Source organism: Ambystoma mexicanum, chromosome 14 (genome assembly GCF_040938575.1).
Source record: "Ambystoma mexicanum isolate Mex_15411 chromosome 14, UKY_AmexF1_1, whole genome shotgun sequence".
In the NCBI taxonomy this organism is placed as follows: domain Eukaryota; kingdom Metazoa; phylum Chordata; class Amphibia; order Caudata; family Ambystomatidae; genus Ambystoma; species Ambystoma mexicanum.
In genome coordinates this window covers 616,758,238-616,785,759 of record NC_090940.1, presented here as the reverse complement: position 1 = coordinate 616,785,759, position 27,522 = coordinate 616,758,238, and the positions used below count along the sequence as shown (strand labels likewise).

At 45.7% G+C, this 27,522-nt stretch overlaps 1 protein-coding gene across 5 annotated transcripts in view; it reads left to right on the top strand.

Moving 5' to 3' along the window:
- The window catches only part of TTLL5 (tubulin tyrosine ligase like 5), a 769,178-nt gene that overhangs the window by 221,601 nt on the left and 520,055 nt on the right, over positions 1-27,522 (top strand). For 4 of the 5 annotated variants that reach the window (XM_069638034.1, XM_069638033.1, XM_069638030.1 and 1 more), the window contains 6 exons: positions 2,924-2,985; positions 5,885-5,970; positions 19,062-19,103; positions 19,798-19,908; positions 23,038-23,129; positions 25,569-25,631. In XM_069638034.1, the coding sequence (XP_069494135.1) occupies positions 2,924-2,985; positions 5,885-5,970; positions 19,062-19,103; positions 19,798-19,908; positions 23,038-23,129; positions 25,569-25,631 (456 nt within the window). The remainder of the gene's footprint in view (positions 1-2,923; positions 2,986-5,884; positions 5,971-19,061; positions 19,104-19,797; positions 19,909-23,037; positions 23,130-25,568; positions 25,632-27,522) is intronic. The other variant, XM_069638032.1, reaches the window with a different exon arrangement.

Genomic DNA, 27,522 nt, shown 5'->3' with positions numbered 1-27,522 from the left:
AGTAATCAGATTCTTCTCCAGAGAGAAGAATAACCTGCCGAACCAAATCCTCCACACCGGCTCAGTGGGACGAATTCAGGCAGGAAGTACTTAACATTTTTCGAGAAAGAGGCCCAGACCTCTTAGAAGAAAAAATATGGAAAAAGCCATGCTCCGGTCGTGCGGGCAATACCCGACAAGCAAATGGCCAGGGCTAAATCCTGTTCGCTCTTGAGCCCAAGACGCAGGCTGAGGACCCATCGAGAACCGCAGAGGTGTCGACACAACGGAAAACCATCAAAGACTCCTTCGGGTCAAGCCCTTAGAGGGCTCCGTCGACGCATAGATTGATGCATACATCATCAGAAACATCGACGCCATTAGCGTCAAGACCATCAACGCCATCAGTGCCGAAGCCGTCGACGCCATTACTGTTGAAGCAATCGACGCAATTGCCGCCTTTGCCCACTAAACCTCCAGTAATTTCGAAAGAAGTTGAAAAATCCTATAAGCCTTTACCAAGGAAGGATTTTTTTTTAAATCTTTACCCTGTGTTTATGAGGAGCACGAGCCATCGGACCAGGACACTCCTCCATTTGGTCTGGAGTTTGGCACAACTAACGTCCTAGATGCCCTGATTTCAGAAGAGTCCAGGTTAATGGACTTATATGAGAATCTTCAGTCAGCTAGTGCTAGTTCACACATCACCCGAACTTGGCAAGCCAGACCAGGCAGAACATGCATATGCCTCTTACAAGCAGTTTATGACCAGGGTTATTGATTTTTTGGGGTAGGGCAGAGATGCTCTGCCATTCGAACAAGACGACCTGACAGACATTCTCGAAAAAGGTCCACAGAAGGATCCTGTACTTCCATTTTATGTCACCCTCCAAAAAACGTAATGGCAAATTGGGATGTTCCCGAATCAAGTCCTGCAGTGGATAAGAACCTCACCAAAAAGTACAGGCCTTCAAGCAGCGACCCTGGCTACTTGTCAAAGCACCCAACACCAGAGTGCCTGATGCCCAGAACAACTGTGGAGCCCCAGTGCAGGGGGGGCGTTGGATTGCCACAGGAGTGGGAGTCTCTGTGCTGGGCTGCATGTAGCCACAGAGGTCGCCAAGGACCGGTAAGTGTCGGGGGAGTCACTCGGAGCTGGGCACCTTTAGAACACTGCGTCCAAGTAACAGTGCTGTATGAGGCTTATTGAATGCGGAACGGAATGAAACCTTGAAATAAAGTTAACGCATGCATATAGAGTACCGAGCTGGATGCAAACTTGAAACAACGCTGAAATGCATATATTAAATGAATTGGGTGCAAACTTGAAACAACGCTGAAATATCTGATATATATTGAATACCGAACTGAATGAAAATTGGGATCTAAGCCAAAGTAGAAAATATGCCAAAGTAGGCATATTGAATACAGAACTTTGTTTTATGGGCAAAGCTAATGCCGAGCAGAAGCCAAGAGGAAAGTGCCCATATGAAAAGCATCATGCAGAAAATAACGCAAGTGGGGGTATGAACTAGACCACCACAAAGTGAACTTTATGACCGGAGACAGTGCGACAAAGGCAAAGCCTAGCAAGAGATGTGTGACATGTGGGGCCAAACAAGAGGCTAACTAGGAGAAACCAGGAAAGGACGAAAGCCCTAAAGTCAACAGACTGAGACTTGGCAAATGAATGTGAATATGTGCACAGGAGCAGGTACAGATTCACCTGTGTGAACTGGAGAGCTTGGGGGTTCCTGGTTGCGTGACCTGTGATGGTGGACCGTGTGGGCCCTAAATGAAGAAAGCTAAAAGGCTTTGAGAAAGAAATCAAGGAGAAGCACTGTAAGCAGACTGGTGAGGGTAACCAGAGGGTGCTGCGTTGAAATCTTGGGGAAGGGAATCTTGAGACTTGATAGACAATAAGTGCTGTCTTGAGGATGGAGCCTAAACCTTTCTTTTGAACTGTGTTGCTTGAGACTTGGGGAAGGGAGCCCCGGAATTGTGTGGATCTGTATTGCATTGAACTTGGAAAAGGTCATCTTAAGACTTTTATGAACTTGGGGCAGGGGAGCTGAAAAGGAATCTAAGAGCTGGACGAAGCTCAGAACTTTATGTTGATCACCATTTCGTTCACTAGAGACATCCTTAAACATAGTTTAGTTTTAGGTGTGAGTGCAAGGATAGGTTTTGGACACATAGGCATTTCGGTTGAACTCAATCAGACTTGCCTTAGTTTTGTTTAGGTAGGGAAATCCCACTGTACCATAGGGCAAGTTAGGCCTTCAACCTTCCTGACATTCGATTTAATAAGCCATTTTTTTTTACTTTGAATCTGTTGTCTGTGGCTTGCTTCATGATGCCTTCACAACTGTCTCATGATGTTGACACTGCAGGACTGAGCCTGTGTGTGCTTTCTATGGTATCCGTAGATTTCACAAAATCCAATTTCTCCTACTCAGAAGTCTTCAAATTTATTGTCTTCAAATTGGTTAGGTAAGTAGGTAAAATGTAAAACATAGATGGGGTGGGTGTAAGGGGATAGTAGAAGGAGTAGAGGGGAGGGGTAAAGCAGGGGTCTCTCCATGCATTCTAAAAAAAATAATTCAAAGAAATGGATTCAGTGAAATCACAGACATCCGCTTGCTTTCGAGCCCTCAGTCGTGTGTGTTGTATCATTCTTCAGTTCTGCAAGCATGAGCTTGTGTGTACTAGATCATTATTTGCAGCATGCAGGTGTGTGTGTGTGTGTGTGTGTCTGTCTGTCTGTCTGTCTGTCTCCTGTTTATGCCCTGCCGTGTCTACTGCTGGGCTGAGCTTCTGTGTGAGTTGGGAGTTTTCATGCCTTGCATTTCATCTAATGTGTCTTGAATGGGGCTAAGCTTGAAATTGCTCCATTGTGAAAGTAATGTCTGTTCTTTCCTTGATTTCTTCCTTGTGTGGTCAGTGATGCACCATTGGATCTGAAGGTGAAAGCCAGCATGCTCTCTGACATGTTTACGCTCGTGGGTAAGTCCACACATATGAAGCAGTGTTTTGTCTAAAGCGTTCTTAATGTAGAGCTCAGGCTATTTACACAGGCACACTCTGCCATGTTCGTCAAGCACAGCATGCATGTACATTCCTTGTCTGTAGGCTCTCTCACCAGGAGTACAAGATCTGCTCAATCCTATGGAAGAATGCCTTTTGCATCCACTTGGAAGGTTGCCACGTTGGCAGCGCAGTGGCCGGGCCAACGCTGGACCTGTCGGAGACCTGCGTCTGGCTAATAGTGCCTGATCTGCAGTCGGAGGGTCCTACCAGCATTTTACTAACATTCCTACTTTAAAAAGGACAATGTGACCACTATGACCGTGCAAAGTAATTCTCAGGCTCAATGCTTTTCAATGTAAAGTAAAAGTTGGACCATTTGAATGTCATTGGACCCTGATTACAACTTGGAAAGCTTCAGAGCTGTGATAATGGTGCTAGCTCAGCATTATTCTCTGGGGGCAAATCTGAGCCAGGGGCCAGCTTTGGACACACCACAGCACTTCCTTGTGAGTCCTGCAGCTGGCCCTTCATTACTAGTTACATTCAGCCTGATTCAGCTTCACTGCTCTTCATCTCCATCATCACCTAGCACGCAGAGCCAACATCACTCTGTCCCCCCAACATCACCCAGCTCCATCCCAATTCAGCATCACCACAAACCTGCACCGAACTACTCCCTCTCAAGCAGACTTTTAATTCCCATGGCTTGCTTGGCTCCCAGGTATGTACGTGATTATTTGGAAAAGACGAAAATCTTGCATTCTAAATGTTCGTATTCGAAATAAGCACTCCACTACTACATGGCCTTTCTGCCCCCCCCTCTCCCCCACACCCTTACTTATCTTTTGGCAGCACGGTTCGCTGTGTGCCACCGAGTCCCTGCAGCGCCAGTACCCTTCACCTCTGTGGATGGGAACCAGCGCAGCAGGGTCCTTTTTTTTTTTTTTATTTTTGTTTTTTCTCCAAAACTTTGTTTTGGATGCGGGGGCACCCCCGCCACCCCTCATTGCATTATAGTGAACAACGGTGCGGGGGACACCCCCGCTTCCCTTGATCGCTATAATGGTAACGGAATGGTTGACATGTTTGCCATTTTTGGCTGTACATAGTTTTGGTAAAGCCCAAATCCGATAATTTTAACCATTCGGTTTTTTTATATACAGTATTTTCGTGTGATACCGGCTCCTAGTTCCTGCCTCCCTCACATGTTGCCTGGTGGCGCCCAATGGTTTTTTTTGCTAGCTGGGTTCCTTTTGTTGAGCCATAGCAAGAAAGCAGGTGACTTATACGCTGCATGCTTGCTACGTTTCTTTTTAAGGTTTGGACAACACATGGAAGGAGGGAGGCACTCATTTTCCAAGAATTGATTAACACGTTAAATGATTTCTAGTATTTGCAGGTGCTCCGGGGTAGGATATCACTGGCTAAAGGAATATAGACAATCAGAAGAAAAAAGTGTTCCTTGAACCTAATCAAGGAAATACCAAGGCACTCCTATGCGAAAAACTCCTTATTGACATATAATCTTATTACAACCATTACATGAATCGGAGAAACAAGTAGAAAAACAAAAACGCCATTCAGTGGATGCTGTTTGCAAGTTTTGAATGAACTAAGGTATTTTAATATGTACAAATATAATAGGTTCGAGAAGCAAGAAATGATCAAACATACATACATTCAATATATTTCACAAGCAGATGTTACAATGGATAGAAATTGGGCACATGGGTTAATAAGCACCTTATTCAATTCATATTCACAGTAATATCCCGTTTTATAAAGGGGATATTAGAACATACAAGAACATTGATTTGAAAAAAAACATGATATCAATTTCAACAATGTGACTGAATTGAGTTCACACAGGACTGATCCCCTTGTTTAAATCTGAGATGTTGTATGCAGAGTTGGGAGTCCTCTTCTCACTACGCGTTGCGGGATGTTATTCTCCCTTCTTCCCTCTGAAAGGAACTCACTCACTTCCAGAACGTTAAAGTTCTACATTTAAATGGGACCTTAATCTAAATAATGATAGGAATACAAATCACCTGAATGTTAATCATCTCATGGGGATGTACTAACCTTGTTGTCTAATAAGTTGTGTGTTAAACACAACAATTTCACCAACCGTTGCCACTGATGAGCCTCAAGTAATGATGAACTGATAAGAAGAATAGAAAATAGAAAATAATATAGACCTAACTAAATGAAATCAAAGCAATGTGTCATTACACTTCACTGGATTAGACTTCATAATGGAAAGGACTCCTGTTTTTAGATCCCAATAGCTTTCAGTGGATGGAGACTGTAATGTGAAATAACGAGTGATGCTCATGAATGCCTCTGCCAGGTCTAATAAATATAATTGTTCTACTGTTGTAAATCAACATACTTGTGACCTAGTGAAGCAGACTCATTGGGTTTCCTCCACTATTCTGGCCCTAACTCGAGCCACGTTCCTGGAAACGCACAGGCTACTTAAGTTAAATGGGTCCAGTGACGCCACTGGAACTATCTTGGCACTAGACTGTGCTATTCCCACTAAACGGTGTTCTTACCTCGTAGTGCTGCCTGGGAAGGAAAGCCGCTATCAAGCGGCCTCCCATCCCAAGCCCGTCTTTCACTGTGTTGGTCAGACCATGTGATGTGTGTGTGCTTAACCTAGCCTGGGGGTTTACTGTGTTTTGAGCGGGCGAGCTGCACCCACGGTTCATGGCGTGTTGCTGCAAGTGGCGACACTCGGTGTCCTGGTGGGATGGCATTGGTTGCGCAGCTCTTTTCACCACTGTTTACTGAGTCAACCCTTGTAATTCCTTTCTTTTGTATCATCCTTTACATGCTCCCATTAAGCCTCTGTTCTGTGTCCCTCCAGGCCTGGTCTGCCACGATCCCACGCAGCGTTATGGCCGTGCCACCACTTTCGAGCCTCCTAAGCGGAGCCAGTCCCAGAAACAGCAGGTGAGTCCAGCTTCCACTCGCCTCTATCCCCATTCCCCTCAAAGCAGGTGTCTGTGCAAGTAAAGAGTGGGGGAAAGTGGTATGCAGGGGTCGGGTGGAGAGGAGCTCTCACAGGGTGTGAGAGGATGAGTGAAGGCTAAATCCACACACTCCATCATAATGTCTGCCCATGTCATTGTTGGGATGTGTCAGGATCCCAGGTGCTGAAGAGCCCTATAGCTTCTGTTCCTGTTGGAGACATAAAAAGTTACATGAACTTGCAGACACATTGTCCCCGTCAGCAGCTGCGTGTCACCTAGACAGCCATGAAGATGACAGCGCTACACCAGCGGTTGAAAGACTGCCTTTTCTGCTCCCAATGGCTCACAGTGCGCCTCTCGCGGTGTCCGTGACGGCCATAAGTAGCAATCCAGGTTCTACGGTGTCCCCAGCAGACTCGTAGGTAGTATTCTGGGTATTTTCTGTATGTGATGCCCTGTTGCTTCTCATTACTTATTCGTCTGCTGGTCCACACTTTGCCTTCTCAGGTTCCCCTCGAGTTTCTCATGACTTTATTATTATTAATATTATGTGTGCATTTATTGAGTGTGGACCTAGCTTTGGGAAGCCACAGAGTGCACAATCCTCTTCCTCAGAAATCCTGGCAGTTCTCATAACCTCTCGCCCCCTTGTTGAGGTTTCTGGGGTTGGTGATTCCTCTCCTTAGATTGCTCAGCTCCCCACTCCTGCTGCCTTTGTTGGTCCCATCACCTCTCCCTTACTTAGATAGCGCTGGGGCTCTGCCCACCTGACCGTCCCCCTCTCAAGGTGCCACTGCCATTCTGCTTCCTGATCTCCACTCTCCCTTTGCATGTGCCAGGAGAGGTCTGGTGGCACCTGGGCCCCCTCGTATGATGGATGCCAAGTTCAGATCATCGGCCTCCTTCACAAATGCTGCATTGCATTTGCTTGAACTTTCTTTATATCCTGGTTTGAAGGTTGCTTGTGTGGACTTTCTGCCACCCTCAACCCGCTTGAGTGCTAAGAGGCGGAGCAGGTGAGCTGGAATAGTGACATGTGTATGTGGTCTCGAGTGAGGATCTGTTCGGAGGCTTTGCAAGTGTCTGTTGGAAGTGATTTAAGGGTCCGCTGGCATCCCATAGTTCCAACGGCAGTAATTACTTTGCAGTAATTTCCTTCGATGTCATTACTTCGAAAAATGATAAGGTGTTTCCCCCCAATAAAAATAAAACAATGGATATAAAATGTCAAAGTAATTACTTGGAAGTAGCATACTCCAATGCGCTTACATGGAGCCCTGGTGCTATATGATGGTCTGCTGGGGTCTACGTGAAGGTGTGTTGACAGCATTGTCAAGATGCACTCTAGGCTGTGCAAGGGCTCATGTGAGGTCTGCGTGTTCTTTCACAGGCGTGCTCAGCTGTAAAGCGAGAGATGAGTTGCAGAATTTCTGATTCCATTTGTGCTGTATTTATTGAATGGATTTAACAGCATTTCGCCCACGCGTGGTTCCCCAAAGCGTGCTTAGATTCCAATCTCCACTTTCCTTCTATTCCCAGCAGTGTAACTAGGTAGAGATAAACAGACAAAAAAGAGACACATTGCTATCGTTACCTAGGTATCCAATGAAGTAAGTTTTTGGTATGCAAGAATTATATCGAAAGAAAATAACTAATGCAAATGTACCGAAACAAATACTGAATGCCTGATATATAGGGAGTGGGGATAAGGGGTTAAAAGGTGTGGGGGTGGTTTGGGCTGGGGTAAGAAGCAAGGGTAAACAGGTTGTTTGGGGGGACCTGGCCATAAGGGGTCCTGGCCAGGATGATAGTGTATGGGCAACATGCTTGCCTTGGGAGCAGAACAATGCCGTGCAGCATGGGTTCTGTCCAGAGTCAAGTGCCTTTAAGCTGGAGGAATCCAGCATTAGGTACTATATAATAAGGATAATGCCGATAATGTGCAATATAGCCTAGGTTTCAGTGGTGAGAAACCAGCGCCACCGTAGGCTAGCCTAAGTAACGCGAAAGGATACTTTTTCACACAGATTATTTAAATAAATGTCTGTCAAGAAATTGCTGTTTCTGAGTGTGAGAGTTTGCGTGTTATAAATATTAAACGGATCAAAAACAGCGCAGTATTTACAGAGGAACAGTATAGTTGACAAATTGATCATTAAGCTGTTTTCATACTGAACCTGCTTTAATGGGTATGGTTTTTCAAAAGGTCTCCTATGAATGATTGGCCACTAGCTCATCAATACTCTCATGTCATTTAATTGTTGTTTGCACTATTTCACGCGCTGTAAATGGTTTGAATTATTAAGAGTGATCAATTTAAATGTGGACCCGTCAAAGATTTGTTCAATCAAGAAAGACTGTCATTTCTAAGTCTTTGTTAGGCTTTCGCTTGATGTTCTGGGGGCTTTTCTATGAACATTGTTTCTACCAGAGGTTGGACCCCTTAGAAAGATTTATTTTTGATTGCTACTCTTACGTTTTGCCACCATTTGTTATTTCTCCTCTTGTCACCTCTTTCAGTCTTTCAGAGAGTAATCCGTTGTATGACTTTGCCTTGAGTTTTGTTGTTTCCTTGTCTCTACCATTGGAAAATAGGGTGAAGTTGATGTTTTGGGCAGGGCACAGATCGAGAATAAGGAGACCGACCCTATTTCTGGTCATTCTGCTGCATGGAGCTGCCTCTCTTTTCCTGTCCATGCCTGAGTTTTCTTCTGTAGATGAGTCTGTGTTACGGGACATCATACATAACAATAACATAGTCTGCTGTGCAGGCTGAGGCGACATGCTAGTGTCTACAGGATAAAACTACTGGCTTTCCACGGCAGCTCCAGATTGACCATGTCAAATCAAAGCATCGTCATATCCCCAGGACCCACTTTCAGGGGCGTGTTTTTGCTTCTCTCTGTGCTTCTTAAATCGGTAGGCTAAAATCTTTCATCGCTTTGTGTAGCCCCCAACCGAGATTCGTCCACCATACTGTACTAGCGAAGGAATAGTAGTGAGGGGCAGGGCATATGAAGGGAGGTTACTGACCTTTCCCAAGGACTGCTGTGTTGGACTTGTAGAGTCCCTTCCGGCTCCATTTGGTCTCTCATTCTTGTGTTGATCAAATCCAGAAAGTGTCCGATTCTCCTGCCACAAGGTAACGGAAATGAAATGATGTGCCTGCTTCAGCTGCACTGTAAGCTGAGTACTGATGGGTCACTTTCCTCCCATTATTAATCCTGTCCCGATTTTTGCATCCGTTTCTGAGTGCCGTTATATATTTAATTTTGACTCTAGTAAGAACTCGATTCCCCTCTTACCAATGTAACGGAAATTGCTTCAGTATCTAGATGGTAAGGCGAGCACCTTGAAAGCCAGGTTTGAGCAACCAAACATTGTTTATAAAACAGACTTTCAGGTGTATGCAAGTCGTCTTCTTTTGAGAAAGCATTTAGTAACTAAGTGTCACCTTTCAAGCAGTCCCCAAACACCACATTGGAGTCCCTCCCCCCCCCCCCTTGCTCATGGTTTGCTGTGTGCAAGCCTTGTTGGTCTACCTCCTTTTATCATGTCTGTTTGAGTGCTGTTGGCATTGGATGGACCAGAACTGGCTCAAGCTCAAAGGTGACAAGACTGAGGTATTGGTGGTGGGCTGTCCCCCGGATCCCTCACTTTCGGCCACTGCCTTCTGGCCCCCTTCCCTGGGCCTGCTCCCCAGTCCAGTTAGTAAGGTAAAAAACCTGGGTGTCATTCTCTTTGCCTCCCTCTCAATGTCAAATCAAGTGACTGCCGTGTGTCAAGCTGGTCACTATCAACTCAGGATTTTGAAGAAGGTTTTACCTAGGATACCTGAACCTATGTGCCCTCCTGTAATCGCAGCATTAGTTCTTTCTCACTTGGATTATTATAATTCGCTATATCTGTTGCAGCCTATCGGCTTGACACAGCGCCTACAGCGTATACAGAATCTGGCGGCTAGTCTGGCTACGGGTACCCCATATGGAGCTCACATTTCCCCGGTGCTGCGTTCACTCCATTGGCTCTCTGTCAGCCAGCGTGTCAATTTTAAGGCCCTGTGCAGAGTTCACCAGGCTATCCATGGCCAAGGGGCCGAGTTTCTGCAGGTCAAATTTTCTCGCTATATCCCAGAGCGGCATCTACGCTCTTCCACTGCAGACCTCCTTGTTGTTCCAAGTTTTCATCGTACTAGGGTCAGTGGTAGGGCCTTTTGCATAGCCGCGGCCAACCTCTGGAACGGTGTTCCCTCTGTCATAAGGAAAATCCCTAACCACCTTGCTTTTAGAAAAGCACTTAAGACCACCCTTTTTTTAGCTCTCTACTCTGTGGCTCTCGCCTATCTGATCAGTCTTCCTCTTCAGCGCCATGATGCCCTCGGGTGACCGTGTGCTTTACAAATGCAGATACGTAACATGTCAGCCCTACTGTTTTTTGTTTTGACTTTTCAACATTTTGCGCTCCACTTTGTTCTAGCCCATTGGTTGTTCATGCTCCCGGTCTATTTTTCTCTGGCTGTTGTTCATGTTGTGTGTGTGTTCCTACTTATCTGTTTGTATGCAGCTTTTTCTTTTTTTTCCGATGCTTGTAAAAAAAGTTTCTTGTGAATCGCATTTTCCTTGTAGCATCCGCAATTGAGCGGAAAAAGAATGTGAAAGCAGATGCCTTAGATAGGTTGAATGGGAGTGGACCAAACACTCACTTGCTCCAATATTCAGCAAATGGGGATTGCGTGATTTAGGCTTATTTGGGACACGCGGCTACCACCAGTGTCTGGATCATGCTTCCCGCCTGGAGTCGGGAACTCGTTCTGGGCAAGATGCTTCCAGTCTGGACTGGTTGCAAATGTTGCTTTATGCCTTTACCTATAATCCTCTCATTCATCCAACTCTGCAGAAATTCAAGAAGTCTTCTCACTACCAGGGTGCCCTTTTTTGGTTCCTGCAGATGTGGTTTTTCGCAATTTACGCATCTGGAAAGAAGCATGTTTCTGTCGTTGCCTCATGTCCAGAGCTTCTGGTCCAGCAGGGAAGCTCCATCCTTCACCCCCTCCTTCCACCACTGAACTTGAGACTGGTTCCTGAAAAACCAGCGTATGCATATGGAAAGACTTCAGAAGAGAAGAGATCAATTCATCTAGTAGCCCACTGGCACCCTGAATGTGGTAGAATTAAAGGAGGTTCATATTGTTATTAAGGCTTGGCCAAGGCCACAGCATGGTCATACTGCACGAGGAAAGATTATGCAGAATCTGCAAATCGACAATTTATTGGAGACAAATAGACCCATATTGAAATCCTGAGGTTTTGGGCAATGCCTGTGTTATCTGGGGCACATAGTTCATAACTACGAGAGCATTAAATCAAGAGAATTCTGGCAGTACTGTTTAAATAACAGCAGTATGGCTGCAAAAATGGGACGGTTTAGATTATGGAAGTCAACTCTTAGCTGGACGAAGAATCTGCAAGGGCAGGGGGTGGCCTGAACTCCTCTAAAACAGTATATGTATTTAAATGTTACATATTTAACATGGGAGTTATCGTGTTGCTTTGGCACCTTTTTAATGGATGTTATGCTTTTGGGCCAAAACATCAAATGGCTGCTGTTTATTGCAAGTGTCTTTCACTGTAGCGTTAACACCAAGTCCTTTCTGCAGTGAGTCAGTGGTATTTTCCCCAGCAAGTCCTCTCGAGCAGTACGAGGGACTTTCTTGTTAAGGAGATTACTGGACCCTCCATGATCTGCATCAGGGCAGTCTTGACCACAGGCAACGGGATTCTCTGGGTGGCTGCGAAGACTGGTTGCGCCCTGTCATCTAGTCTCAACCCTGGTAACGGAGGGAGTTAGAAGATGTTCCAGAGGCTGGCCCTTGACCCGGGTTTATCACTTTCACGCCTCCCTGTTGCCTGACCGCTCCATGTCCTGTCCCATTAACTCTTTGCGAAATATTCTCATGGCTTATCGCCATTCAAGGATCATTAAGGTCTCCTACAGGGTCTACTTCATAGCCCTCCAGGTCACCCCAGTTCTAACATGGGACTTCATCAGACCTACCAGTTATGAAGGAGGGAGTCCGAGGAATAAAAGTATGGGAATCACCAGGCAGACCATCCTTCCTTCCTTCCTTCCTGGTGATGTAATCGGTAGACAGTATGAGTTTAAGAAATGACATAGGATGACCTTGCCAGTCTGAGTCTCTGTAATGGTTTACAGAGTGGACTAGTAGTCTGATAGGTTGTTATGTTAAAATCTTTGTATGAAGCACAACAGACATAATTTAGTGGCCTTGTGGCACGTATCACAAGGTTAAGTAGGATCAGTGAGAGACAGAAATGATGATAAATAAATTGGGGTTATTTGGGTTTGTTACAAAACTGGGACAATTATTTTTTTTATGTAAAAATGCAGCAGTGCAGTACGGCGCATTCCTCAGCTTGATGCACAGGTCTCTGTGTTTGTACAATTCTCACCCCCTAGTCCCTCACTGGGAAGTTCAATCATTTCTCAGTGTCACACCGTTCTGGTCCTTAAAGGGTTCCTGCACTTCTTTCATGGCTGTCGCTTCTACGTTGCAGTCCTCTGCGTCTTCTCCTTGGCTTTTAGGAGACCGCTTGTCTGCGCCTCAAGGTCCCTCGAGTGCCTGCTTGCTAGGCCTGGGCACTGGCAAAGTGGGTGTCTTTCACCACCTCCCTGTCTCGCGGTCCTCACTCTAGTTCCCTGAAACCTGTCCCAATCTACCTTCTAGAAGGGGCCAGGCAGGGTCTCATAATATTCCAGCCCAATCTGGTCACATCTAGGCAAAGGATGCGCTGATTCCCGACCAATATCAGCACCTAAGGCATTTTGGCAAATTGTGCATTTCTCACAAAAACTCCTTTTGTGTTTATACATGCCTGGCCAAAAGAATTGACTGAGTGCATGAGCTTGTGTTTTTTTCAACACCATGATGCCCAGCTATGAGATCTGAATGAGCTTGCTAAAGTACTGTTTTCTTAAAAGAAGATGGGATCAGGAGTGGTGAGGCGGGGGGTAGGTGGGTGGGTGTCCTACTAGGGTTGTATATGGGGAACTGTTCCTAGATATAATCCCTGGAGGCCCAGAGCCCATAGGTTCTTTAAAAGGGCTGATAGTCCGGTTGCCTCGATGTGACAAATCCCTGCCTAACAATCGGGGCATGGTAGGCACCGCCCCCTGGCTCAATATCGCAGAGCCGAAGATGGCACCTGGTCCCCTTGGCCACCCCACCATCCACAGGGCCTGGGCAGATTCAATCCAGAATATAATGTGACAATCCCCTGAACTCCATGTGGGGATGCCAAGAATTAATAGATTGTTTGATTGACCAAGGGTGAAAGTACCTGATCATAACTCTTTGGAACATCTGTGTAGCCAGTGGTAGTTCACCTTCCATATGCACTGTCGGAGATAAGTTTGGGCATTCAGCCAATTCTTGGATGGCCGTCAAGAGCTCTGCTTTGCTAGGATTTAACTTCAGCCAGTGTTGGCCTGTCCATTGTTCAATGACAAGCTTGCTACTGGGGAAGCTTTCTGGGTGCCTTTGTTTGAGCAGGTTCAATTCAGCACCAAATGATCTGTGTGCTACATACTTTAGGGGGTAATGCATATCGGAAAGGTTTTACTCCATGGCAGGACCCCTCGCCTGATTGCCATCTTGTTTATTCTAAGTCAATGTAGTTGCCAATGGTGTTGAACGTTTCAGACACAACAAATAATATTGGCACTCAGAAACCCTCACCGTCCACCGGCATGATCATTGATTGCTGCTAGCACTGGTGGCTCTGTGCCTCTTATTGGGTGAAATCCACCTGGTTTAGAGTCCGTCAAGATCTTTTGTTTGAAAAAGAGTCTGCAACTTGTGAGACACTCTCCTTCAAAAACAGGTGGAAGTTGCCCGAAGCTAGTGGTCCCACTCTGACTTCTTGAGGCACTGGGTCAATACTTCTCTTTGGGACGATTCACCGGGGCTCATTACTTCTCCCCAGTGGGGGAGCCCTTTCATGAGGCTAGGGAAAAAATATATTAGCTACAGCGTGCATATTGTTAGTGAGTGCTAACCCCGGGTGGGGTTGGGGAAGAGGCCCAACTAAAGCAGAGTGCATCGGAGCCATCCCCCTCATCTCAGTGGTCAGTCCATTACCACTGCTCAAGCAGAGTGCATCGGGAGCCATCTCCCTCATCACAGTGATTCACCTAATACTTCTGTTAAAACAGAGGGCATTGGAATAGTCTCCCTCGTCGCTGCGGCCCAACAAACGTCATTGGAAATCCCAAGAGCTTTGGGAAACAATCCCCTCAATATGATGCAGAAACCTGTAGTGAGACATACAAGAAAGATATAGAGAATCCTGGACAATATATCCATCATCAGAGTGTTAAATGGAAGCCAAATATGGCTATGAGTTTTTCTACTTCCTGAAAGGAGTTAAAAAGAATAATCCATGTTTTTACTCAAGTGCTTAAAGAACATTGTGTGGAGCTTTGACAGCAGGACCAGGAGAAGGGAGCCATTCCCCAGGCCCATTGTAGTTGAACATGGAAGGAATTACCCCTGCATCACTATGAGACTGAAATGTTTTTTTTTTTTTCAACTCTTTATTTCTCATTTTCAACAATATTCAACAAGCAGTATCATCATCATAAGTCATTGAACTGCAAAATATACAATAGCAGGAAGCAATACAGCAGAATTTCATACCATAACCCCATATCCCACCATTTCAAAATGTAAAATTAACCAAACCAGATATATCAAACAAATAACAACAGACAAACAAGACTACACAAAACAACCACATAAACAACACAATTCCCCCCCCTATATGTAAAGTACCTGAAAGTAAACCATTTCACTCCACTCTATAATTCAACCCAGCATTATCCATAAAGGTCATTAAAACTCTCCCACATTTCATCATAAAGTTCTGCCTTGTTTTGTTTACTAAACATAGTTTTTTCAAATCTTGATAAAGCTCTAACATCCAAAATCCACTCCTCCACTGTCGGCTTTTTTCGTGTCTTCCAGACCTTCAACACTTGTTTAACCGCCACCAACAAAACTTTACGCACCCCGCACAATATCACCCAACTTACATTACGCCCACCACCATACGACAGGAATATAACTGCTAAGGGATTGCGTGGGTAAACAATGTCCCAGACCTGATCAATCCTGTCAATAACCTCCCTCCAAAATCTTACCACTCTTTCACAATGCCACAACATATGTAACAGAGTACCCTGTTCTTTTCCACAACCCCAACACAAATCATCATCAACTAAACCCAATTTGCACATACGTGTTGGAGTCCAATATATTCTGCCCAATATCCTTTGATGTATGTAACGTAATTGCAAATCCACTTTGGCAGTCGTCGGCACTCTCCAAATCTTATCCCACTCTTTCAATGTGAGTTCCCTGCCCAACTCCTCCGTCCACGATAACCTCAACTTTTCCCACGAGTCCAACCATTGCCCATCCAGTTGCATAAACTGCATAAATGTAGACACTTTTTGAAATCCCATTTCCAATTTATCAAAATTCTCTGGCTTTTTCAAGAATGGAGCATCCAACATTTCTCTCCGTTCCAAGAGTAAAGCTACCAAAATTTCATATCTTCTCAATTCCCTGTCCCTCAAACCAAATTTCTCAACTAAACTCCCAAAAGGTACCACCCCAGCATCATTCCACACATCGCCAATATTCAAAACTCCCCTCTGAAGCCAACTCTTCCAAGTCAGTACCTTATTATTATACTGCAGACCAGGATTATGCCAAAGTGAAGCCTCTTTATAAAGATATAGTCCCTGACCAGTACCTATAATCCATGACGACAACGCTTCTTTGGTAGCTAACACCGATTTCAAACACTGTACCTTCTTAGGCAACTTTCCAAAAGAAAACAAACCTTTAATATCATAAGGCAAAAACCGCTGCATCTCAATTTGTACCCACCACGGTACCCGGTTCAGGTCTACACCAGTGTAATTAGACACTTTGTTTAACAAAAAACCACTACAGTAGTTTTTCAATACCGGGTACCCAAATCCCGCATCTTTAACTTTCCTGACCATAATGTACCGGGGAATCTTGGCTCTCTTCCCAAATCCCCACAAAAAATCCTGAAACAATCTATCTACACGTGCCAATGCTCCCTTTGTAAAATGTAAAGGCAGAGATTGAACAACATACAGAATCTTTGGCAGCAAAATCATTTTAATAGCATTAATTTTGCCCTAAAGAGTCAGATTAACACGTCCCCTTCTCATAATATCCCGCCTAAGAACCTCAATGATTTTATCCACATTATAACTTACTAACTTTCCAAAATCTTGAGTAATATGAATACCCAAATATTTCACACTAGAATATTCCCATTTACAATCCCACCCCAGCAGCTGTTCACATCCTGGTGAAGCCCTCACCGGAAATACCACCGTCTTATCCCAGTTGATCCGATACCCAGATAGCTTACTCACCTCCTCAAAGACCTCCCTTAATAGTTGACCCCCTACAACAGGGTCATTCAAGACGACCACCACATCATCCGCATAAGCCAGAGCCTTTACTTCCCCTTCTCCCACTGCAAACCCTCTGATACATCTCATCTGACGTATATATGCCAACAGGGGCTCCAACACTAAATTAAATAACAGTGGCGACAAGGGGCAACCTTGGCGAGTGCCTCTAAACAACGGAAATGCCATTCTGAAGAGCTTGAATAGCCTTAAGAAAGAAAGGACCAAAACCCAACTTCAACAGCGTATAATTCAGAAAGCCCCAATTCACCCTATCAAAGGCCTTCTCGGCGTCTAAAAAAATCAACAAAATGTCCTTTATTTCCGAGCCCGGCAAACTCAAAATATCTAACAGTGTTTGAATATTATCATATCCATACCTTCGCTCCATGAATCCTGTTTGAGAACGCTCCACTAAATCACCCATATATTTTTTAAGCCTTACTGTCAGTATTTTCGTAAAAATCTTCAGGTATACATTAAGTAAGGAGATAGGCCGATAATTATTGCACTTAGTAATATCCTTTCCAGGTTTCGGGATCACCGTGATGATTGCCTCCTTCATGGAATCACATAACCTCCCCTCCCTCAAAAAACAGTTATATAATTCACACAAACTCGGCGCCAACACTTCACCAAATTTCTGATAAAATTCTACCGTCAAACCATCCATCCCCGGAGATTTACCCTTATTCATTTCCTCAATTACTGACAAAACCTCTAGGATAGTAATCGGTGCCTCCATAAAACATTTACCTTCTTCAGAAAGCACTGGGAGTTCAATTGTACCAAAGAATCTATCAAAATCACCTATTTGTGGTGCAATATCTTCCTTATACAATTTAGCATAAAAGGAGCGAAAACATTCACCAATTTTACCTTTCTTAATCTCCAAATTTCCAGACGCATCAACAACTTTTTGGACATACACCCTCTCCGAACAACTCTTCAATCTACTTGCCAACAACTTCCCCGCTTTATCCCCCTGCTCCCAGTACTTTTGCTTCATGTAATACAATACCTTCTCAACTTGTGAGTCCCTCATTTTTTAGTAATTCCTCAGCATCCAAGATCTTAAGTGGTTGGGGGAACTGTTCTATAATATGAGACTGAAATGTTAACCAGGAGAAGAGAGTAATTCTCGTGGTGAAGGAAACTCAAACTTTACTTTAGTTAAAAGCTTATGTTTCTAGTGTTAGGGGCAGATTAGATGGTTTCTATCTGAGGACGGGAAGAATATTTCTTTTGAGGGACGTTCTGACAGATCACTAGGTTTTCTTACGTTGAGGCAGGGCAAGCCCCTTAGAAATAAGGAAAGATAGGATTCGTTATTTATGTAATAAAACTGTATAGCCCGCACCATGACCCCTCCTTGTCAGTTTCCTTCTTCTACACCCTCACATCTTGTAAACCTAAATCGAACATTCCCAGAGGTCACAGAGGCATTTAGCGGTTTCATCATGAAGGATGGTGCCTTATGGTCCAACATTGTATTTTTGTATAAGGTTAGGGCCAGTGTTTGCTTTGCTGAAGCCTTATATAAAATTGTGAATAGTTTTAGGTTCATAACTTTTCGTAGAGTTTTGGGTGCCAGGGTTGGAAACTGTGATAGAATACCTTTGTCCTCATTTCAAATGTTCCCGCAATATAACTTTGTTAGTTTTTTGGGCTACCAAGCAATGTAGAAGTTCAGGCTAACAAGAATGTGTTCTTACACTGTCAGAATGTTGCCTAAAATGAACCTGGGGCAGCTATCATGTTAGTCTTGAGACGACCGCTAGCCATGTTTGTAAGCATTTGTGGATCTAAATTGTTGTACATCTAAAACCTTTTTTCTATAGGGTGTTTGACTATAGGGTTTAGTGTTGAATCACTTCTCAGTATTTTCAGTCTGGGGCTTGTAGTCTTTCATATGGCACTTCAACTCCGATTTTTCTTGTGGAACGAATTCTGCTGGCCATTCCCTTTCTGATAAGTGTCCTTTCAGTTTTGATCCAATTATCTGGGAGGTGCTCCATTTCCCATATTGGTCAGGATGACTGAACAACATGGCCTTAAATAATAGCTGTGAGTTCGGGGATTTGTCAAGCAGCCATGCAAAGTACCCCTTCCACTCCCCCATCGCTAGGTTTGAGAATTGGAAAGGTTTGCTGAGAGAATGGCAAGTCTGGGAAATCAGAACTCCTCTCTAAACACTAAATACATGCCCATCTTGGGTTTGCTATATTCCGAAGTTGGCCTGTTTAGGTCCTTCCTTTCCATCCGTCACCCAAGTCTGATTAAGTCTTAGCATTTCCAAGAGACTGATCATGCCAGGCAGTATGTCTAGAAGTGAACACGTTCAATGTTGTGTGAAATGGTGAATCTAGGTGCAGGGACTTGTTGGAATCTAAGAAACCTCTGCCATATCCTCTGCCCTTGTCTCTTGAGTGAGCTTTTGTAGATCCAGTCACAGAGCTCTTTCTCTGGTCTCCAGTCAATGGCTTCTGTTCCCTTCCCCAGTGATAGCAATCTTTTCATGTTATTTTGTTGTAGCGTGCATCTTCTGCACAGAATCGAATCGTGAGCGCCAAGGTGGTGAGTAATGTTCCTTTGTGCCCATACTGTATGGCAGTCTATACTGTGCTTGTCGGCGCTGCTGAGGTTCTTCCTGAAAAGGGGTGCTCTGGGGTAACCTAGTTCTTCTGGGTCTATAATACACCTCTGAGCGCCTAACATTTTGAAAGACTCTTTGCAGCAACGAGAACCGCATAATAAAGCACTTTTTTCTGTTCTCTTTTATACTAAAATTATCAACATTATGTACATTGGTCTCACAAGTACATAATGAACCATATATCTATGTCTCTCTTCTGTCCTAAATATAACCTTTCGGTGCAGTGGGGCAGCCGTGCAGACACTGAGGGTTTCACAAGGCTTGGTGTTCAGCGGGGGCCACATTCTCTTCATCTCTATCTGGGATCTTTCCTCCTTTTCTTCCCCTCAACTCTTCCACAGTTTGGGCTCCTCTTGCATGTGTTCTTTGGCCGCTGTTGCTTTGCTGGTGTCGCTAAATGTGTGACCAATCCGGTTACTGTCCTTGTGCATGGATCTTGGACTCAGAGGCTTGGGTTGTGCATCTCCTGCCTGATGTGTTGCACTCTGATTAATGCTGATGGTGACTTGGGTGTGAACCATAGCACACTGCTTCAACAGTGACGGCTTTTGCATTGGGCAGAAGAGAAATCCGAGGCTAGTTGGGGAAGCCATAATTCTCTGTTATTGTTTGCAGCGTCAACGCCCTCTGTCTGCCAGCGACGTTGAGACGAATATGATGACTGCCTCTACCAAAGAGAAGACGGGAAAAACATCCAACTCTGTCTTAAGCCTGACCATGGACGAGGTGGGTAACTGTGCAGAAACACTGCATCTACTAGGGGGGGGGGAGCTCACTCTGCCCTTGGAAGTAGAGCTCTAACGCAGCTCAGGTTCTGTCTAGGGGTGTTGTAAACTGTCCCTGTCCTTGGCTTGGAATAGGTGAAAGTCAGCAAAGGCGGCATGATACTCTTACTCTGTGGAAGAGGAGAGGAGTACCGAGGGCAGACTATGGGTAGTGAAAAGGCTCACCTCTTACTCTCTCGCCATAGAAAAGTGAAGATCAGCACAAGTTGTGGGGGTTCCCGGCATGATAACACAGGCCCAATAAGGCTTACAGGTGGAGTAAGTGTCTCCCTGTCATGGAAGACATGAGAGGCAGCACAGTTTTGATAGGGCCAGCTGGTACAGTACTCTCTCTTTCTGCACAGCAGGAGCAAAATAGTGCCATTTTATTCAGTCTTGTAGACCAAGTAAAGCTTACCCCGATCCGTCACTAAAGGGTAGGGCAGGCAGTGTAAACTCCGTCCTCTGATGTGGTGGGAACTCACCCCAGCTTGCATCGGAGAGCAAGAAGGGTGTCCGGTCTAAGACTTCCCCAAAGCACTGCGATGCAAGGTGAGCCATCCTAGACTTCTAGGTACTTATACATCCCAAGTAGATTGAGCCTACAGGACCAGACACTTATGGCTTAATGTGGATAAAGGAAAGTGTGTTTTTGGGCCAAGAAATGCAAGTTGATTTAGACATGGGCGAAGGTTCTTTGTGTTAAAGCTTTTATGCATTGTACTTATTTTGTCTTAAAGCTGCTTCAAATTGCTGACAGTCAAGGGATATAGTGTTCATAATGACCCAACATGGCAATGCTGGAAGGGGTAAGGGCAGCAAGCAGCCTGGAGGGAAGGTACATAGCCCATGTCTGCAGACCTCTTCAGAGGTCGCATTGAGTGTATGATCGCTGTGACCTCCTGAGAGGTCTATAGATGTAGATTGTGTACTGAAAAGATCTGTCACTATTCTAACTTTTCTGACAACCACATGGCAGCTTCCTTGGTTTTCACGAACAGGTTGGGGCATAGTCTTGGCCAGGGGAGCCATCTTGGCCACCAGCCATCCATCTTAGCATCCTCTCATGCATGCTTATCAGGAACATGGTCTGACTGTAGGTGCCACCTACAATTGAGTAGAGTGGCCTGTAGCCATCGCCCCGGGTGCAGCTCTAGGTTGGTCTCTGGAACCTAGTAGAACTTACACCAGCCAAGTAGCCTGACCACAAGTATAGCTACGGTGTACTTGTGGAACAGTGGGTACTTTGGGGGACCCACCCCACAGAAGTCTAGCACTTCTGGGGTGCACATCAGAATTGCCACACACATGGGTCTGTGGGAATTGGAGCCCACCAGGTGAGGATTGGAACTAGGTATATCGGCAGGGAATCAACAAAAACAAGACAGGGGTGTTCCAAGCTTTCCTCTGTCTGTTCTATAATGTAATAAATCTCTTCTGTAAAGAGCGTTGAAAGGTGCTGTTGCTTGCTGGTTATTGAACGTTGAAAGCTGCTGTAGCTTGCTGGTTATTGAACGTTTGAAGCTGCTGTAGCTTGCTGGTTATTGAACGTTGAAAGCTGCTGTAGCTTGCTGGTTATTGAACGTTTGAAGCTGCTGTAGCTTGCTGGTTATTGAAATGTTGAAAGCTGCTGTAGCTTGCTAGTTATTGAACGTTGAAAGCTGCTGTAGCTTGCTGGTTATTGAACGCTGAAAGGTGCTGTAGTTTGCTGGTTATTGAACGTTGAAAGCTGCTGTAGCTTGCTGGTTATTGAACATTGCAAGGTGCTGTAGCTTGCTGGTTATTGAACGTTGCAAGCTGCTGTAGCTTGCTGGTTATTGAACATTGAAAGCTGCTGTAGCTTGCTGATTATTGAACGCTGAAAGGTGCTGTATCTTGCTGGTTATTGAACGCTGAAAGGTGCTGTAACTTGCTGGTTATTGAACGTTGAAAGCTGCTGTAGCTTTCTGGTTATTAAATGTTGAAAGCTGCTGTAGCTTGCTGGTTATTGAAACGTTGGAAGCTGCTGTAGCTTGCTGGTTATTGAACGTTGAAAGCTGCTGCAGCTTGCTGGTTATTAAATGCTGAAAGGTGTTGTAGCTTGCTGGTTATTGAACGCTGAAAGGTGCTGTAGCTTGCTGGTTATTGAACGTTGAAAGGTGCTCTAAGTTGCTGGTTATTGAACGTTGAAAGGTGCTGTAACTTGCTGGTTATTTAACGTTGAAAGGTGCTGTTACTTGCTGGTTATTTAACGTTGAAAGGTGCTGTAACTTGCTGGTTATTGAACGCTGAAAGGTGCTGTAACTTGCTGGTTATTGAACGTTGAAAGGTGCGGTAGCTTGCTGGTTATTAGTCTGTTTGCTCGGAATAGTGCAGTGCACCAGGAGGTGAAGGTGTTGGACAAGATCCATAGAAGGGGCCAGCTGAGAATGAGGTGACTATGGGACTTGTTGGGATTGCCTTTCTGAAGCATGTGCGCTGAGAGGATTGTGGAGTGTGGTCTGGATTCGTGTTTCTTCGGTGTTATTAGTGCTACACATTCATATGGCCAGCTTTTCTAACCTGCAAACCCCCCCCCACCCCCACACGCCCCCTTTTCCCTATCCCTTTTTTGTCCTATTTGGCTCTGCGTTCAGTGGACTAATCGATCCAGAAAAGCTTTTACGTTAAAATGAATATGAATACATTCAGTCGATGACCCCGGGGTGTTAATGTGAGAAAGAGAAGGGGGCTTTTGCATGACTTTTTGTGTTTCTTTTTGATTGTGACATTCTTGAAAGTAAGAGAGAGTGCAATGTGACCTGCAGCATGTGGCGTCCTATGCTGGATGTAACCATAGACTCGGTAAGAGCTGCTGATCATTGAAATGTGTTTTTCTTTCCTCACTTTTCAGTAAATGTCATACTCTACCTTGCTATAAAGCCCTTTGGGATTGGTCCCTTGTAGTACCCTTTTGATTGAGCGAGGCTGCAGTCACATCAGACACCGATCAGCAGCTACCTCTCTGACTGCTTGAGACTGCAGTCCTGGCTGCTGGTGGGCTCGGGTCTCATTGTGATTAATGATCTGGTGAGACACATTTAGGCCTGATCTCTCTCTCCTCTTCTTTCAGGTAAGGACTCTGCGCAAAGTGAATGAGGAGTGGGAGCGGAGAGGCGGCTTCATTCGCATCTTCCCACGCGTTGACACCTGGGAGCTTTATGGGTGAGTCTCAGTGGGAGCATGCTGCTTATCAGCCATATCGGAGTGGGCCTCTGGGAATGGTGGGAGAGGTTCTGGAGGTGCAAGAGAACACCTTGGTATCTGAGCTGTTGGTCTGGCCATTGCTTCCCCTTGTGCCTCAAAGGCATTCATTCCTACATACTACGTGTCAGTGTTACCCCCACACCAGCTCCATCCTTCCTGTAGAGGCACCAGCCATCAGAGCCTGTGCAGCTGTATCCTGAAGCTCAGAGAATGCTCCTGTAGTCCTCCGCTAGATGCTGTACGCCAACCTGCACTTAGCGGCTCCTGCCCATATGTATTCCGCAGGACAAATCCTGGTTGCTGAAGCCTCAGTCTTGGATTATGAAGCTGTTCTTTGTTCTGAAGACCAAATCCTGGATGCTGAAGGTGGTTGCGTCCTGCAGCTTTAGTCTGGGAACTGAGGCCCCGTCTTTTCTGCGTCTCCTTTGGCTGTAGCTCAGTCTGTTTGTCAGCTCTTACCCTGAAGACCAGTCTGTGTTCTGCAGATCAGACCTTGAATGTGGGTTCTCAGGTGGTGTTCTGCAGCGTATACCCTGAAAGCTAGCGGGCATGCTGTGTACTGCAGGTCTTACTCTTAATGGTGAAGTCCAGGTAGTCCTGTAGTTTATTTTCTGAATGCTGGATACCATGCTGTATCATGGGGCCCATACTCTGACTGCTGACATCAAAGTTAAGTTTGCAGCTCATACCCTGAAAGGTGATGTGCAGGCCTTATTCTGCATCTCGTACCATGCATATGATATGGCATTTATAACGTGCCTATACACAAGTGTTTCAAGGCGCAACGAGGCAAGGGAGGGGGAACAGAGGGAAGACAGACAATGATCCTACTAGGCCAGGTGTCATTCAGATCGCAAGTGCATGGGAGAGGGAAAGGGGAAAGTGCGGGGAAGGGGACAGTGCAGTACGTGTGATAAAAGAATAAATAACAATAAGTAGAAGTACGCTCAGCAGGTGGCAAGTGCAATGGTAAGTGCAGACATCAGGTGTAAGTGCTGGTAGTGGGACTGTAGGGATGCAGAAAACAGTCCCCAAGTGAGGGGGTTGCCAGGAAGGCAGTGCGGGTGTGCGACTGGAGGGGGAGGGGACCTGGGCCCGAGATTAGAGGGTGACCAGGTAACCAGTCCAGTTTCAGTTTCAGCCGGGTCAACAGGGGAGAGGGGGAGAAAAAGCAGAAGCAAAGAGAGAAAGGTTTTGAGGTGTTTCCGGAATCGGAGATGATTCTCCTCAAGTTTCAGGGAGGCAGGCAGACTGGTCCCCTGGTAGTTTTCCATCTCATACCCTAGGTCTTGAATTTCACGCTGCTGCGCTGACTCTTGACTTCAAGCTCCCACTGTATTCTTCTACCAATAGCCTGCATGTTGAGTTGAAGCTCAGGCTGAATTCTTCTACACATAGCCTGAATGTTGAGCAAGCTCTGGCTGTATTCAGCTGCACCAAGCCTGAATGTTGAGTTGAAGCTCACACTATATTCTGCTACTCAAAGCCTGAATGTTGAGTTGAAGCTCACACTGTATTCTTCTACTCTTATCCTGAATGTTGAGTTCAAGCTCTGGCTGTATTTCCTCTGCATAGCTGCATGACTGTAAAATGACCCCCTCCCGTTCACATTCCTATCCGAGATGGACACAGGTCCTTTAGGGAACCTGGAGGAGGAAGATCCAAAGCGGTACTGGATGCATTTGGTCAATCTTGAGATCAAGCCCAATAGTCTTGTAGCAGTCACGGACTCTTGACCTTGCCTCTTGTGTTAGCAGGCAGTCAATAGAATGCAGCAGTCTTTAGGCAGGTATGATTGTGGCACCTCCTTCCTGTCACAAGGCATGTAGTAGAGCTCTGAATCCGTGGAGGCTCAATCAAATGTAAGGCATCCCTGTGATCTAGCCAAGAAGATATGATGGTGTTTGTTCTAGTATTCCGCATGGGGGTGTGAAAGCATTAAAAGAATCTTTGTAAGCATTTTCAAGACTTAGCCACCATATTCTCTAGCTCACTAAACATGTGACTGCCCTCTTTAAAACACATTGACCTCTTGATCGTTCCTAACAGTGCTACTTCAGCACCTTGAGGGAGTTGGTTCTGCCAGAGTGTTCCTAATGCTCCGTGACTAGCACAATTAGGTCTCCTATTTCCTATCTTTCCGGAGCCCTCTGTGGTCCTCTGTGCGCCCTTAATTTGCCCTTGCTGAGCGTTACAGTTCTGGTGGCCTGATCTGTACGTAGCTCATCACTTGTTGGGATCATGGTTGGCTGTGTTGTTGAATCTTCTGGGATCTCTGTCTTGGGCTGGCTTGATTGCCAGATCACATGCAGCCCTTCATGTGTTGTGCACGTGGCCTGGAGGTTCTCCAGGGCCCAAAGTCTGGTCCTGCCTCTTATTGTTTCTTTTGTTTCTCAGGCCCTACCTGGAGTTCAAGACCACCCTGAACTATGTGCTGTCGATGCATCTCTTCACTGACAGGTGGGTATAGGGTCAGAGGAGGGAGCACACCACTGAGAAGAGAGTGTGGGTGATCCGAGGTGTGGGTATATGGTCAGCGGACAGAGTGTGTGCAGGAATGCAGTCTGAGCTCAGTGGCAGGGCGGCACAGTGCAAGGGGAAGGAGTGCATGGGCATAAAGATGCCCAGTTGGCAGCTGGAGGTCGCAGTTTGCTTGTTCGGCAGAGAAGGGGGGAGCTCACAGGTGTTTATACAGGCGGTGTCGAGATGACTGATGAAAATTTGCAAGGGGAATGAGGCGATAACAAAGGGCTTCCAGGATGGTGTGACTGGGGTTTAGCTACAGCAGACATGCAAAACCTCCCTTTCAGGATTGCCCATTGCCCGATGAAGTCCCATAAGGAGCGATTGCTGTATATCTGAAAAACTTCCCAACTGAAGTACTTGGAGCGAGGAAGCTCTGTGGTGGATTTTATTGGGAATGAGGAAGATCTCTAGGAAGCCCCACAAGCAATTACAAGAGCAGTTGAGGGATCGCTGGGGAATTCCGAGTCGATGTGTGGGATTATGGGAGGAATAAGGAAGAGCCTTGAGGGATTACAGTGGTAGTGAGGATGTCCTCTGGAGATTAGTGGGAGTGTGGGGGTTATTAAAGAGATTAAAAAGGGTTTAAATCGAGTAGATTATTTGAAGGCATGTCAGGGGAAGTGAGTGAGAGAGGAGGGCCTCCGAAGAGAACTGCAGGGTAAGTGGAAAACATACCGTTGTATTGTAGATGGATTGTAACGTTTCGCTGAGGGAATACAAGAGGTTGATTACATGGGGGTGAGGAATCTCCCAATGGTTTTGTTGGGGGATGAGCAAGCGCCCGTGGGGAATGAGGATGCAACGGGGGCCTTAGAAGGAGCGAGAAAGCCACAGGAACAGTTCTAGTGGGGAAAGTAATAATTACAAAGATGATGACAAAGGCACATGGGGATTACAAGAGGAGTAGCTAAGCACCCAGTGGACTGTGACGAAGCCCTATGAACATGTATGGGGGATTACAAGAGGAGTAGCTAAGCACCCAGTGGACTGTGACGAAGCCCTATGAACATGTATGGGGGGATTCCAAGAGGAGTAGCTAAGCACCCAGTGGACTGTGACGAAGCCCTATGAACATGTATGGGGGGATTACAAGAGGAGTAGCTAAGCACCCAATGGACTGTGACGAAGCCCTATGAACATGTATGGGGGGGATTACAAGAGGAGTAGCTAAGCACCCAGTGGACTGTGACAAAGCCCTATGAACATGTATGGGGGATTACAAGAGGAGTAGCTAAGCACCCAGTGGACTGTGACGAAGCCCTATGAACATGTATGGGGGATTACAAGAGGAGTAGCTAAGCACCCAGTGGACTGTGACGAAGCCCTATGAACATGTATGGGGGGATTACAAGAGAAGTAGCTAAGCACCCAGTGGACTGTGACGAAGCCCTATGGACATGTATGGGGGGATTACAAGAGGAGTAGCTAAGCACCCAGTGGACTGTGACGAAGCCCTATGAACATGTATGGGGGATTACAAGAGGAGTAGCTAAGCACCCAGTGGACTGTGACGAAGCCCTATGAACATGTATGGGGGGATTACAAGAGGAGTAGCTAAGCACCCAGTGGACTGTGACGAAGCCCTATGAACATGTATGGGGGATTACAAGAGGAGTAGCTAAACACCCAGTGGACTGACGAAGCCCTATGAACATGTATGGGGGGATTACAAGAGGAGTAGCTAAGCACCCAGTGGACTGTGATGAAGCCCTATGAACATGTATGGGAAGATGAGGAAATCCCTGAAGGGTTTCATGGCTAGGTAAGAAGCCAGATGGCCCTCCAGTTGAGTGACTAAGGGTGAGAGGGCGAATCCTGACTCGGG